At 40.5% G+C, this 15,000-nt stretch overlaps 1 protein-coding gene and 2 long non-coding RNA genes across 5 annotated transcripts in view; 1 reads left to right on the forward strand and 2 right to left on the reverse strand.

Annotated features, from left to right (window-relative positions):
• The window catches only part of LOC138970586 (metal cation symporter ZIP14-like), a 47,982-nt gene extending 43,534 nt beyond the window's left edge, over positions 1-4,448 (reverse strand). Inside the window, exon 1 of the mRNA XM_070343052.1 lies at positions 3,591-4,448. Coding sequence (XP_070199153.1) covers positions 3,591-3,842 — 252 coding nt within the window. The 5' untranslated portion in view covers positions 3,843-4,448. The remainder of the gene's footprint in view (positions 1-3,590) is intronic.
• A 1,293-nt stretch (positions 4,449-5,741) lies between these two features.
• LOC138970591 (uncharacterized) lies at positions 5,742-10,241 on the forward strand. Of its 2 annotated transcripts, XR_011457004.1 has the most exons (3): positions 5,742-6,120; positions 6,488-6,636; positions 8,674-10,241. It is a non-coding gene; the product is annotated as an uncharacterized lncRNA (long non-coding RNA). The 2 variants fall into 2 exon arrangements; XR_011457003.1 differs by lacking the exon at positions 5,742-6,120 and having other exon boundaries at positions 6,127-6,636.
• A 96-nt stretch (positions 10,242-10,337) lies between these two features.
• LOC138970590 (uncharacterized) overlaps positions 10,338-15,000 on the reverse strand; it is a 5,063-nt gene continuing 400 nt past the window's right edge. Inside the window, exons 2-3 of one of the 2 annotated variants that reach the window (XR_011457002.1) lie at positions 14,313-14,415; positions 10,338-13,849 (exon numbers count right to left, since the gene is read on the reverse strand). This is a non-coding gene — a long non-coding RNA (uncharacterized lncRNA). Of the gene's footprint in view, positions 13,850-14,312; positions 14,910-15,000 lie in introns of those variants that run through there. The other variant, XR_011457001.1, reaches the window with a different exon arrangement.

Below are 15,000 nucleotides of genomic sequence, written 5' to 3' on the forward strand. Positions count from 1 at the left end.
AGTGTGTGTGTGTGTGTCAGTGTGCGTGCGTGTGTGTATGTGTGTGTGTGTGTGTGTGTGCGTGTGTGTGTGTGTGCGTGTGTGTGTGTGTGCGATTATGATACACGCTCACAGAAAAAAGGATAGTGGACAAATCAAACCGATGCACAAACGGTCAGAATCTCTGTGTTCAGTCAGTCAAAACCCTTTATTTGAATCAAGTGAAACAACTCATGAGCACTTATCTGAAGTGTGTACTGTTTGCAAGAACCGCTTCCACGAAATAGCTGTGTTCACACTCAGTAACACACGCGCGCGCGCGGTTAATGTTGGTTTCTTTGATCCGACTCTCTTCCAATCCCACTGTTCTGATGTCTGTACAAGTGCGGATCTGGGGGGGGGGGGGGTTTACACGGGTTACGTAACCCCCCACCTCCCGGCACCCCCCCAAAAAAGAGGTAATTTATTGGCTCAGGATGCACCAGATAGCTCTATTTTGCTTCTTTGGATAAAAACAATTTCCGGGGGGGCATGCCCCCGGACCCCCCTAAAGGCTTAGGCGCCTTCGGCGCCGTCAACTTGTATCTTCGCAGTCATTTTGTAACCCCCCCCTCCGTCCAAAGTGAATTGATCCGCCCTTGTCTCTATCTAAAAGTCCGTGCAAAACAAGTGCCGAACGTTTGCGATAAAAGTCCGGGCGGAATTGCGCGAGGACATTTTAACCTCGATCCGATTCTATTCCGTTCCAACTTTTTTTAAATTTCTCGATCTAAAACTCCGGGCAGAAAGTGCCGAACCCATACGCGAACGTTCCCGATAAAAGTCCGGGCGGAATTACGCGAGGACATTTGAACCAATCAAAGACGAGTATAGCTCGAAACGGTCCGGACCTGGCGTATCTGGCGTTCCGCCATACAATAGACGATAAAATACTCATCATGGACAGCTTTCTTTTCTTTCTTTCTTTATTTGGTGATTAACGTCGTTTTCAACCGTTCAAGGTTATATCGCGACGGGGAAAGGGGAGGGGGGATAGGATAGAGCCACTTGTTAATTGTTTCTTGTTCACAAAAGCACTAATCAAAAAATTGCTCCAGGGGCTTGCAACGTCAGTACAGTAGTACAATATATGACCTTACTGGGAGAATGCAAGTTTCCAGTACAAAGGACTTAACATTTCTTACATACTGCTTGACTAAGATCATCTTTACAAACATTGACTATATTCTATACAAGAAACACTTAACAAGGGCAAAAGGAGAAACAGAATCCGTTAGTCGCCTCTTACGACATGCTGGGGAGCATCGGGTAAATTCTTCCCCCTAACCCGCGGGTGGTGTCATGGACAAAGAGGGGCGCAACTCTTCCGGCACATCGCTTGAAAATCGTGACAGAGTTGTGTCTGGAAAACGTCCATTGGCGACGCATAGTTTTGCTGTTCGTCCATGGGATTCATTTTCAATGTCACTTAATTAATAGCAGTTGGAGTTAACAAATTCAAAGGAAGGATTTTCATTCGACTTTGCGAAGACTTTTTATGAAAAATTCAATGCCAAATCTTTGTGCAGCCAGCTTCGTGAATACTCTGCAAAGTCGACTTGACCCAGTTAATTTGAGGCTAAAAGAGTACATTATCTGCCTTTGTCCTATAATTATAGCTATTCTGATGAACACGTGGGGGAATTCGGGGGCTGTGATTGGATGGTCTCTTCCGATCATCAAAGCATAATGCTACGCGGGAAGTCGGCCATTTTTCTCAATATCCAAAAGCATATTGTCCATATTGTCAAGAACAAAGACGCATGGTTCTGGTTTCTTCCACGTGTATAAAGTAGGGGAAAGGCTCCTAATATGGACCGGCTCCTAATATGGACCACCTCCTGTTCTGACAAACTACTGAACGGCGCTAGAGCGCTCAAAACAATTTAATTCGCTTTATTCACCCTCTCTGGATAAGTTGCACATGTCAAAACAGTTGCAGAAACACAAACCTCAAAACCGTTAGGCTTTTTCGATTTTTTTCACTTTTGGCAGCGTTCACTCTAAATTTGCCGCCTAAAACGGACTCGTTTCTGTCCACAGCCAAAGCTTTCATAACACAAAAATGGCTATATATGACAGCTAAGACAGTATTTGTTACATTTTAACAGTGTGTACCCCGAGTTTCTACTGCAAACAAAAAATAATAGCAAAACCTCAAAGTATGTGTGAGTCCCCTAATAGTAATATGGACCACCTTCAACAAATCGAAGAAAATAAAAACTCAGGCAATTTTAATTAATTCATTAAGAAGCTTGCTGAAAATAACCTATAACTAGCCCTCGAGATTTCAAAAAAATATAACAAATAGTCTTTTTTTGTGGAAGTTGATAATTTCACTTATTTTCACTCTGTTTTTGATAAGCTTCTTCAGTGTCCCGGTGTGCTTCAAATAATGCTCTCATCAACCCGAAACAGCTCAATCTAAAGCATATTTGAATAAGTCTGACTTGCACACTAAGTTGTATCATGTTATTTTGAAGTATAGGGGGCTTTTTACAGTGATTCGTGAAGGCCGCTTCACTGGTCCATATTGGGCGCCCAGGTTCCTAATATGGACCATTTGTGATTTTTTCTGTATTTAATTTTTGTTGAAGGTCTATCAAAGCTATTTCACTCTAATTAGGCCTAACTGTTAAACTAAGAGAGAAGGACTACCAACCACAAAATGAAACTTCTTCGCAAGAAAACAAGCTAGTTATCAGCAATAAACAAAAAGTGGTCCATATTAGGGGCCCTTCCCCTACACGCATACCTCGCCAGGTTTGTTTCTGTGACTAGTCGACAGACGATGCCATTTGCTTTGTGTGTTTTTTTGTTGTTGCTTACTGTACATGACATACATTACGTGTAAAATCCAGTTCTTTAACAATAACAGGCAACAAACCTTGCAAATTTCCAGAAGCTGCAGTCTGAAGCGACCTATCTCTGATTCTAGCAGACGATCTCTCCAATGTTTAACACAAAATCAGCAAACTCTCCTGTCACATAGAACGTCCATTGTATAGTGCAATGTTGACTAATGAAGTTACCGGTCTGAAACATTTAGTCGTTTCTTCTGAGACAATCCTTGTTCTCTTATCATCTACAGATTTACTGCAGTCTTCACCACGCGAATTCCCAACAGAAGTCAGACTTTCGAACATACAATATACGTAGGCAAGCATGATACGTCATGACGTCATATGATTCCTAGCATATTGACGTAATGCTAAACATCCGGTTATCTCGAGTTTTCTCCGTAAATACATGTCCGTGGGTTTTTCAATGTTCGGTTATTTCCGTGGCTTCATGCAGAAAGAGGGAACCGTCGTCTGCAATCAACGACATGGACCATTCTGGTACTTGTTGCTGACAAAAACATGATTTTAACACAGAATTTAATGTCAGAATAGCTATACAAACGCTATTGTGTTTTCATCGTAGCAATAGGGTCCGATATTTAGACTCGAACAAGTATAATGCCGACGAGTCGAAGACTCGAGTCGCATTATAGGCCTACTTGTTCGAGTCTAAATATCGGACCCTATTGCTACGCTGAAAACACAATAGCTGTTAATCTTAGCTCTCACCTTGGTAGTGATGCATCCCCTGAGACTGGAGTAGCCGCTGGCTGGATCAAAACACGAGGCATTCAGTCCGGACTCCGGAGACTCCTTGATCACCTCGTTTACACTGATCGTCCCCGCGGAGTCCAGGAACACTTTGTTCAGCAAGGCGGCGTCCTGCACGATGCTCCCTGCACCGATCACACAGCAACACGCAACCACTAACACTTGCACGCACACTCGTTTCGCCATGCTCTGTTGCACTGTCATCGCCATTGTTTTAATTCACCTTTTTTGCAACAAGCGAACGAGAAAGCGAAGATTCAGGTTGTTCTCACTGTAGTCTCGGTAAAAGGACACAGTTGGTTCTATTTGTGCGATGTGATACTATTTGATTTTTTTTAAAAATCTTTGACAACAGTTCTTTGAAAACACAGTGTGGCTCCGTTTGTAAGCTTCGTTTTATACTTTCCCTTTTCGCTCTTCGGTTTTAACGACAACACTCAGTTTTATTAAAAAGAGTTAAGGAGGCGGATGATCAGAAAAGACGCAGGACTGCAAAACCATAAACGTCAAACGATGAAGTCTTAAACGATTTCTGCTGGGAGAATATGAGTTTATTCTGTTTTTCCCCTCTCGTCTTCCACGCGGGGCTGGCAGATGTAAATGCGTCGTCGAAACACTTTCTCAATGCTTGCGCAAAGAACCGACAGCGAGGGAATCAACAGGGTGTTTATGTATTAGCCTACGTAGCCTACGCACCGAGCGTGTCACAGCCCCAAAAAGTCTAGACTGGGGTCGAGATGAATACGCCGGGGTAAACGTCCGAGGTAAGGCTGACACGGATCTCCGCGGCACAACCAGTCACAGGGTCGACCCCAAAGTGAATGTGGATTTTTCTGTGTAGATTCTTTTGTTGATCCGATTCCCGCTTTGTCCTTCCCTCGGCCCCTCAACTCATACACCCCCCCCCCCCCATACACCCCCCCTCCCCCCACCCCGACTTCCCCGGTCTCTCGTCTCGCCCCCTCCTCTCAGCCTCACTCTCATTCCCTGTTTTTCTCTCTGACACACATTCTCTCTCTCTCTACCTTTCGGTCTCTCTGTCCGTGTCTCTCTGTCTTTGTCTCTCTGTCTCTCTTGCTGTCTCTCTGTCTCTCTCGCTGTCTCTGTCTGTCTTTCTCTGTCTCTGTCGGCCTCTCAGTCTGTCTCTGTCTGTCTCTGTCTCTCTGTCTCTGTCTGTCTGTCTCTGTCTCTCTCTCTCTGTCTGTCTGTCTCTGTCTCTCTCTCTCTGTCTCTGTCTCTGTCTCTCTCTCTTCCGAATGCTATACTGACGGGAAGCTACTAGCACAGATTCTTTCAGAAACAAATATATATCCCATTTAATGAAAATAGTATAATATTGATTGTTATATGTTCCTTTCGGATTCAGTCATTAATTTTATGAATTATCGTGTGTTTTTTCACGAAATTATGATGTTTTGCGCAATATCCATCGTTTTGCAAAGTTGATGTACTATATTGCATAGCAACCTGACTTTATTTTGATTTGCAAATTTTTGCTTTGCACCTAGTCATAAACATTTAAGAATAACAATGTTTCTATAGAATGTGCTTATGTACATAAACTTATACTCTGTGTTGTATTCATGTAGTAGTAGTTATTATACTGAGGAGATTTAGTCCCTCTTTAGGGCGGAGGGCCAGATGCAAAAAAGTAAGCTTAATCTGTTTCCCTCGTAAAGAATTGTCATTGTGTCTCCCTCTCTCTCTCTCTCTCTCTCTCTCTCTCTCTCTCTCTCTCTCTCTCTCTCTCTCTCTCTCTCTCTCTCTCTCTCTCAGTCCGTCTGTCTCTCTCTCGATTGTCTCTCTCCCTATCTGCCCCCTTCTCTTTCACACACTGCACACACACACACACACCACCCACCACACACACACACACACACACACACAACACACACACATATATCCTTGGCATTCGATGTCATTAATCCAACAAATAAGCCCACAAATTTGTGGGGCACATTTCCAGTTTGTGGACCACAAAAATAAGCCCACAAATTTGTGGGGCACATTTCCAGTTTGTGGACCACAAAATGAAGGCCAAAACAAAATGTGGGGCATTAAATGTGCGCCATAAAAATAAAGGCAAATAAAAGTAGTCCTTAAATAAAATATGAAGCAAGTTTTTGTGGACCATAAAATTCGATTGATCACTTTCCCGAGAAGTCGGTTTTAAGACACAATAAAACGCTCTTCCTCAGTGGAGTACATGAATAGTAGTGTTGACGAAAAAACATGGCGGCCGTCGTTCGTGAATCTAATATTTGGCAGTTCAACACGTCCACCAGAGAAATATATCGACAAAGAAGTTGAAACACTGACTGCCCTTCTGAAGGAATGCAATCGGGATGTGAATGGTACAGCTGATTTTGGACACGGTCTGCCTTGAATGGGGAGGTTGGCGATGAATCGCACTGTACACTGCAGGACATTTTCCTCTCAGTCTCACTGATTTTCAATCATCGGTTTGGATCAACCACTGAACCAGCAGGTAAGTTATTGTTTTTAAAATCCAAGACATGACCATTGCAAACGTGGCCTTTGTAGAACTGAGCAAGATTTATCTGTTTTGTATTCATGTGTGTGTTAGTGTTACTGAGTAACTGGGTGTGACTGTGAGTCACTGAGTGTGTTTTTGTTGTGTTCTTTTTTTTTACTCAAGTTTATAAAATGCTTGACATCTTTAATCTGCATGCACAGAATCAAATGCTGCTGTATCAGTGTATGAACTATGTTTGTAAAAGAATAAACAAAACAATTACTGAATTAGTGAGTGATTTGGCTCTGATAGTGAAGTTGAAATAGTACTTATTTCATTTTCAAGACATGTTATGTTAATATTGTTCTGGTTTTTTCAGGCCTCCCGAGAAACCAGAGATGATGTGCATCATTCATACAGCTCCTGTCTTCCAGTTCCAACAGTTTACCTTTAAACATGGATACATGTACTGGAGAGGTATCAGGATGACTTGGCGTGGTGCTTTACATTACAGACTACCCCTGAAGAGTAAGTTACACATTTCTTTACCACTTACAGCTTTTGCTTGTCAAATCTGTATGGTAAAATTTATATATATATATATATATATATATATATATATATAGTAACATTAGGTATTGGTGATGGACTGGGTGGCCGAGTGGTAACGCACTTGCGAGAGGTTGCAAGTTCGACCCTGGGTCAGGGCGTTAGCAATTTTCTCCCACCTTTTCTAACCTAGGTGGTGGGTTCAAGTGCTAGTCTTTCGGATGAGACGAAAAACCGAGGTCCCTTCGTGTACACTACATTGGGGTGTGCACGTTAATGATCCCACGATTGACAAAAGGGTCTTTCCTGGCAAAATTGTATAGGCATAGATAAAAATGTCCACCAAAATACCCGTGTGACTTGGAATAATAGGCCGTGAAAAGTAGGATATGCGCCGAAATGGCTGCGATCTGCTGGCCGATGTGAATGCGTGATGTATTGTGTAAAAAAAATTCCATCTCACACGGCATAAATAAATCCCTGCGCCTTGAATATGTGCGCGATATAAATTGCATAATTTTTTTTTTTAAATAAAAAAAAAATCCCTGCGCTTAGAACTGTACCCACGGAATACGCGCGATATAAGCCTCATATTGATTGATTGATTGTAGTCTGAAGCTATAAACATGTACTGATGTAGATAATTCAGCAGTCTTTTGTTCTTTGTAAATTGTATTACAAGTACTTTGTAGATCTATGAAATTATTCATATATATATTTGAAGATGCATAGTAATACTGTGCATGGTAATTGGTATGATGTACTTTGTATATACATAAGGCCTAAAAAAAAAATAGGTGTGGTTACGGTAACCCGACCTACCCTATTTTTAGGGGCCGACCCAATAACTTTTTATTACATAAATTTGTACCCAAAAAAATGAAAACAAGAAAGCGAGTGCAGAAAACGCAATGAAAGCAAAAGCGCTCGAGTCGTCATGCAGACGACAGACGATGCAGGGGAAATTACTAAAAAGGCCCAACAGACGCTTGCCATGACAAAAATGGCGGCATCTTCTTCGGTTGCGATTGCTACACGCTTGGTTGCTCTGCTATTAAGAAAAAAAAGTATAAAAAAAAGTGATTGCCTAACTTCCTAATCCTACCCTATTTATTTTGGCTATGTTACCTTAACCACACCTGGGGTGGTTTTTTGCCTAATGGTACAAATATCTTTATTTTCTCTCTGCTTCCCATCTTAAAGTTTGTTGCAACCCTATACTCATAAAGTGCATTATACTGTTTGTATGAACATTGAACTATTGCGATGCAAGAAAAAAACCCAGGAAATAGCTAGAATGAAAGATTTACTCATTACTGGAATTATTTTAAAAACAGTCAGTCCTTTCCTTGGCTCACAATCACAGATCTGGCCATTTTTTTAATTATTATTTTTTACATGGAATAAGAGTTACAATGTAAATTGTAATACCGCCTGTGTACTTGGATAACTACTTCTACATCCAACACCCTGACTGCCCCTGCGCAGAGTTAGAATTTTCTGAATGAATTCACATCACATTTCTCAACAAAACTGTAAGGTGTCAACGCTAAATATGTGTGTGGGATGAGGGCTCATGCTGAATTTAAAGAATAGTAACTTTCCATCATATTCCAGAAAATCTGCTCACATCAGCAGCATAACAAGATATCATGTTGTTAGAAAGGTAACTTTGTGAGGAAGTCTTTTTAATTTTAATGATGAAAGATTATCTTTTTAATTTTAATGATGAAAGTATAAATATATCCATGAAATAAATGGTTTTCACAGGAAGGAATGATGGCACCTGTAATATTACAGAACAATGTTTACAGTTTAGTTCATAGTTGTCACTGTCAGTATCACCCACACTATTCTCCATCCCACTGATCTTGTGAAGAACAAGTAATACCTCCTACCTACCTTCCCGCACCCCCACCCCCAACACACACCCTCTTCTCGATACCCAAAACATATCCCCATCAGCGCACAGCAAAGTCTGGATGTGCTCAGTAATACATTTTCTTTATTTTCCAGGAAGTGAGGTGCCGAGATATGACGTGCAGGCAGCTTGCAGAGTGGTGCCTGGCTTTGCTGCAGATGATGATCAGATTCAGTCCATTCTGTGCTGACAGAGCTACCAGAACTGCTTTAATATAGTCCATCTGAAGATGCTTACACTTAGAGATTTTCTGTTGCCTTAGTGGTGAAATGAACATGTAACACATTAACAATAACATTCTACACAAATAATGTGTGGTGCGGTGTGGATCAAGGGTACATTTTGACTTATGTAAGTTGTCAATTCAGCTAAATACAGGTAGTGTTTGGTATGCAGATATTTTCTTACAGCAAACAACGGTTTGTTTGTTTTTACTACATAAAGTGGTATTATCTTTTATGTTGTTTGAGTGCTCTAAGTTAAGCTGCTCACAGGCTTAGCTTTGGGAGATGTGTGTGTATGTTTCAGTCAATGCGTGTTCATGTATAGACTTTGTTTGCAATATTAGAATTTAGATCTTTTAACTGCATTATGCACATGAAATGTGTTAACCCATGACTTTTTCTTCCTTTGAATCCTAGTCAGTACTTTATCTTGTTTAAAATTTTCATTGATTCTGTTTTTGGGTCGTTCTGGTGCATCCTGGATGGTTCAATTCATTCTTATGTTGTGCTGAAATGTTGCTTTTGTAATACAGTCTGCCAAGATTGTGTCTTTCACTTGGATGTAGTGAACTTATTTTTTAAATGCCTGCTCTGCCTCATTAAAACACTTCGCCTCACTGTGTCAGACCTTCATCAGGCTTTTTGCATGGGATAAGAAAATCCTTCCACTTGGTCACATAGCAAAAGTCAGCACCCTGACTTCTTAGTGTGGTGATATCTTTTCTTATTAATTTATTTCCCCCAAAAGGCATGTGTTTTAAACAAAATTATGTCTTACAGCTACAGTGGAACCCCCTTTTAAGACCTCCAGAAATCTAAGAAAATCAGGTCTTAAAAAGGAGGGGGTCTTAAAATGGAGGTAAATTTACAGAGGTTATGAACAGAAAGTCTGAGAAAACAAGGTCTTAACATGGAGGGGGTCTTAAAAGGGGGGTTCCACTGTATGACTATTGGGGATTATGTGTTTGTAAAGATAGAGCTGAGAATCCTACACAGAATTCTGTGCATAGAAGGCGGCCTGAATCTTGACCCACACTGCTGGCATGACCTTCATAGCTGCATTCAACGCTTTACTTTTACCCTGGTAACTTTACGGTTGCTCTCTCTGGATTGAGCATTTTTTATTTCAACCAAGGGGAAAAATTAAATGCCTCTGCAGAGATTCGAACCTAGGACCTAGATTTTCAGGCAGATGTCCTAACCACTACGGTAGGTTTTTTTTAATTGTAAGATGGATATATATATGTCTAGCGGATGCATCTACATGTACAAATGTGCCAAATTAGAACTTGCATTCTCAGCCTATAATCTTTGGCCATTCATGCGAGTCGAGTACTAAATATTGTGAATGCATGTGAGACTGCCTTGTTTTACTTTTGTGAAATGTGTGAACTCACTTTGTTTACATCTTTGTGTTAATAAATGCAGTTTATCAGTTACCTCTGTTTGTTTCTTCTGCAAGTATGTCAAATTGCCCACACACACCCTCATGCGCACACACACACACACACAAAATCAGATCTCAAGTGTAAGTATTCTTTTTGCAGTTTTATTTTAATGCCCATAATCAGTCAAACAAATATATCATCACACTTCGTCACTTGCACCTAAGCTTAAAAGTAGCAGTCCTGCATACATATGTAATGTGTAAATGTTTCAGGTCACCATCTGTCCTGGCTTGAACATGCAATAAGAACACCTCTACACAAACACACGTACAGTCAACCGGCTAGCTGCTTCCCTGAAAGGCATATTTTTCTATGAATTAATCGATTTTCCGCAGACAGCAGCCAGGTAGTGGATCTTTAGTATATGTCCAAGCAGACGGTTGATCTTAGTACAACACATCAAGGACATATTTTTTAAAAACAGATCCAACATCTAATCTTCCAAAGTTCATAATCAATAAAGAAGAAAGGTATGTTACTGGAACCCTTTATTTATGATTTAAGGCAATGTGCGGCAGTAAAATTACCAAACTTAAACTTGAAGAATACAGTCAAGGAATAACTTAGTTTTCTGGGTAGTTATTGAAGTGACTTATTAAAATGAATGAAAACATTGTGGATGGATATTGACTGCTGTTGCGATGAAAACTGGCATTTACAGCGTCAAATGGGATTTCTAGAAAACGGCTTTACAGCAACATCATACATCAGAAATTCATAATATTTGGCACAAGGATACACATGTATTATATCTACAATCATATAGAACGTGTTTGTTTTTTTAAACAACTACAGTTGAATTTAAATTAATTATTGTAATGAATCTTTCTTTCTTTCTTTATTTGGTGTTTAACGTCGTTTTCAACCATTCAAGGTTATATCGCGACGGGGAAAGGGGGGAGATGGGATAGGGGAAAGGGGGAGATGGGATAGGGGAAAGGGGGGAGATGGGATAGAGCCACTTGTTAATTGTTTCTTGTTCACAAAAGCACCAATCAAAAAATTGCTCTGGACAGGGGCTTGCAACGTAGTTCAATATATGACCTTACTGGGGGAATGCAAGTTTCCAGTACAAAGGACTTAACATTTCTTACATACTGCTTGACTAAAATCTTTACAAACATTGACTATATTCTATACAAGAAACACTTAACAAGGGTAAAAGGAGAAACAGAACCGTTAGTCGCCTCTTACGACATGCTGGGTAGCATTGGGTAAATTCTTTCTCGTCCCAATCAATATGGGACTCCCCCTAACCCGCAGGGGGTATTGTAATGAATATGCAGTGAGAAATTCGTTCATTCTTATGACAAAAGATATTAAAATTCAACTGTAGTCTGTTGTAAAAAAATCGTTCTATATGATTGTTGATATGATACATGTGCATCTTTGTGCCAAATATTAGGAATTTCTGATGTATTATGTCGCTCTTAAACTGTTTCCTAGAAATCCAATGTAACGACTGTTTCCATAGCAACGGCACTCTATGTCGATCAGTATTCACAATCCTCCGAAAGCGGCGTATGGCTGCCTAAATGGCGGGGTAAAAACGGTCATACAGGTAAAAATCCACTCGTACAAAAACATGAGTGTACGTGGGAGTTTCAGCCCACGAAAAACAGAAGAAGAAGAAGAAATATTCACAATTGTTCTATTTATTTTTATGTCACTTCCCAGAAAACCAGGTTATTCCATGTATTCTCCAAATTCAATTTTACTGCCGCACATTTCCTTAACAAAATGTAAGATTTACTGTACTTTGACCGAGCAATTTTTGTAAGTGGACAGGCCTTAGTTTTATTTCGGTGGCATAATTCAATGCGCTTCGTCAAAATGTCTTGAACTGAAACCAGATGCAAGACTTATGGTCAGTTGGAGTTGTCTCCCGTACTCCTAACTTTAATGTGCTGCAGACAGGTGTGCCCAAACAGCCCATATCACAAACGGTTTGGAATTCCCGAAAACACAAGATCCGCACTGCACAACTTCAGTGCACAAATACGCGAGAGTGCTCGGTCGCTTTTTGAAAATGTGTATCTTGAGAGAAAAATATAGAATAGTGCGCTGTCCGAAGGAATAGAGTTCTTATAGGACAATGACAGCGCTCAGTTCAAAACGATAGGACATCCAGGCATGGTACTGAAGGAATGGCAGTTTCAGCTGAAATAAAGCCGGGGGTCCTGGGGCAGCCTGGCGGGGTCAAGGGGCAGCGCCCTTTGTGGGGGTCAGGGGGCGTTGCCCCCTGAAGCTGACGACTTTTTACTAATTCAAATGTGTTTAGTGCCCTCTCCTTGAAGCTGAGAGGGATATAAGTGAAAGATAACAAGGCTTGAGTAAGAAAAAATAATAATCTCAAGTGAATGGGCGGATTTAAAAAAAAAAAACACTTGAGAAAAAGTGACTCTATGTAATCGGTCAGTGTTAGTCTGTCCGGCCGGCCGTCCGTCCGTCCGTAGACACCACCTTAACGTTGGACTTTTCTCGGAAACTATCAAAGCGATCGGGCTCATATTTTGTTTAGTCGTGACCTCCAATGACCTCTACACTTTAACGATGGTTTCGTTGACCTTTGACCTTTTTCAAGGTCACAGGTCAGCGTCAAAGGAAAAATTAGACATTTTATATCTTTGACAAAGTTCATCGGATGTGATTGAAACTTTGTAGGATTATTCTTTACATCAAAGTATTTACATCTGTAGCCTTTTACGAACGTTATCAGAAAAACAAGGGAGATAACTAGCCTTTTCTGTTCGGCAACACACAACTTAACGTTGGGCTTTTCTCGGAAACTATAAAAGTGACCGGGCTCAAATTTTATGTGAACGTGACTCCCAGTGACCTCTACACTTTGACGTCTGCTTTGGTGACCTTTGACCTTTTTCAAGGTCACAGGTATGTCTTGAATTCTTCAGGTATGCATTGTGTTGTGAATAGCAATTTCTTCCTGTCCATCTGATGCCTCATATAATATTCAGAACTGCGAAAGTGACTCGATCGAGCGTTTGCTCTTCTTGTTTTTTTTAGATTTTAAATCCGCCGATCGGCAGAAGAGTACCATGCCTGGACATCTGACCGCCATGCGGCTATGTGAATCAGACATCTGAGCCTTTCAATCCGTCTATGTCGGACGCCTGACGACATCCCCGAGGCTTTTAAATGAAATAAGACCATACGGGCACTAATAGTTGCATACCAAAAATGAACTGCCTCAAGGCTCTCTATGCAGAGTGGTATCTTTTTAAAGAATACATTCAGGTACAGCTTCTTCGAAAGAAAAAATAAATTCATCGCAACCACCAAAACATCTACCTCACAACAGAAAGCAGTCAAAGTGTTGATTTTTGGTCTGTGACCAAGTGGAGGGATGGTCTTATCCCATGTTAAAGGTGAGGACAACTTTTTAAATGAGGCGTAGTGGGCCTTTAAAACATTGACACAAATTTACAATAGCAACAAGTTGTAATGCTCAGTACAACCAATACTGAGTGGACATTTACTGCCGCTGTTGCTGTAGTTTCCCCATCGATCACAGCTGGACCTGGATAGCACTGCTTTTCATCCACATTCACTGGCCAGGTCTTCGTCATCTTCTGTCCCTACTGACAAATGAATGACAAAGGAACTGATCTTAAATCCAAACACAATGACAAGAACAAGTTTTAAGTATGAGTAAGGAGTAAATTGTGTTTGTAACTGACACACACACACACACTAAACCCACATAAATGCCAAGAGCGTAAACATTCTAATTCCCTGGTAGACAAGTTCCAATGCCTACTTTTTAACATAGAAGACACATTCCCTGTCAGCGCTTGCTATCAAATTCAAAAAGCAAAGCAAAGGTCTGTAACATCAATCTGCAGGGCTAGAAAAATCTGCAGGTATTATTACTATTAATGTCTGGCAGCTCTCCTGACTGGCCAGGGAAAATCAAACACACACACACACACACACACACTTCGGTTCTCACACACAAACACACACCAACAGTCAGAATGTAACCAGAACTTGAGACTGAGAGGGAGGATAAAACACAATATGATCATGTAGCAGAACTCTTACCTGAATTGCCATTAGCATGAAATATTTCCCATTTGAGTCTTGACAGCCTCCCGATCATGAAGGAATCAATCTGCTTCTTCCACTGTGCCGGATCGATGCCAACCTGTAATATATAATATTGGCTGAAGTAACATTCCTCTGAGCAACAAATTTAAAACAGTTAGTTGACAGGACAAGTAGTACTAGGAGCTACATGCAGTATGATATTTAGCTATGTGGAGGAACAACAAACACACTGTCCACAGAACCAGATGAATTTACACACTGCACCCTCCCCCATAAAACAACAACAACAAAAAACGACAACAGACGACCAACATTAACGCTTGATTCTTATGATACTGTGGGACAGTGGCATTGATATCTTTCTAGAATATAAAATTTTATAAGTCCTTTTACATTTAGTGAAGTTTTGACTGAATCAGTGAACTGAATCTGTTCACATAGACTGATAGAGTGACAGACATACAATGTAGACAAGTTGATGTGTGCATATATATATATATATACATGCATATTACATAACATGTATATATATATATGTATGTATAACATGTATGCATGTGTGTAGAGCACAAAGGAAAAAAATAATAGAACTTGACACACAGTTTCACTGAGAATGAGATCCTGACAGTGAGTGAGTGAGTTTACAGCTATACATTGTACTTTATTAAACTTAAAGGTACAC

The sequence above is a fragment of the Littorina saxatilis genome, linkage group LG7 (genome assembly GCF_037325665.1).
Source record: "Littorina saxatilis isolate snail1 linkage group LG7, US_GU_Lsax_2.0, whole genome shotgun sequence".
Taxonomy (NCBI): domain Eukaryota; kingdom Metazoa; phylum Mollusca; class Gastropoda; order Littorinimorpha; family Littorinidae; genus Littorina; species Littorina saxatilis.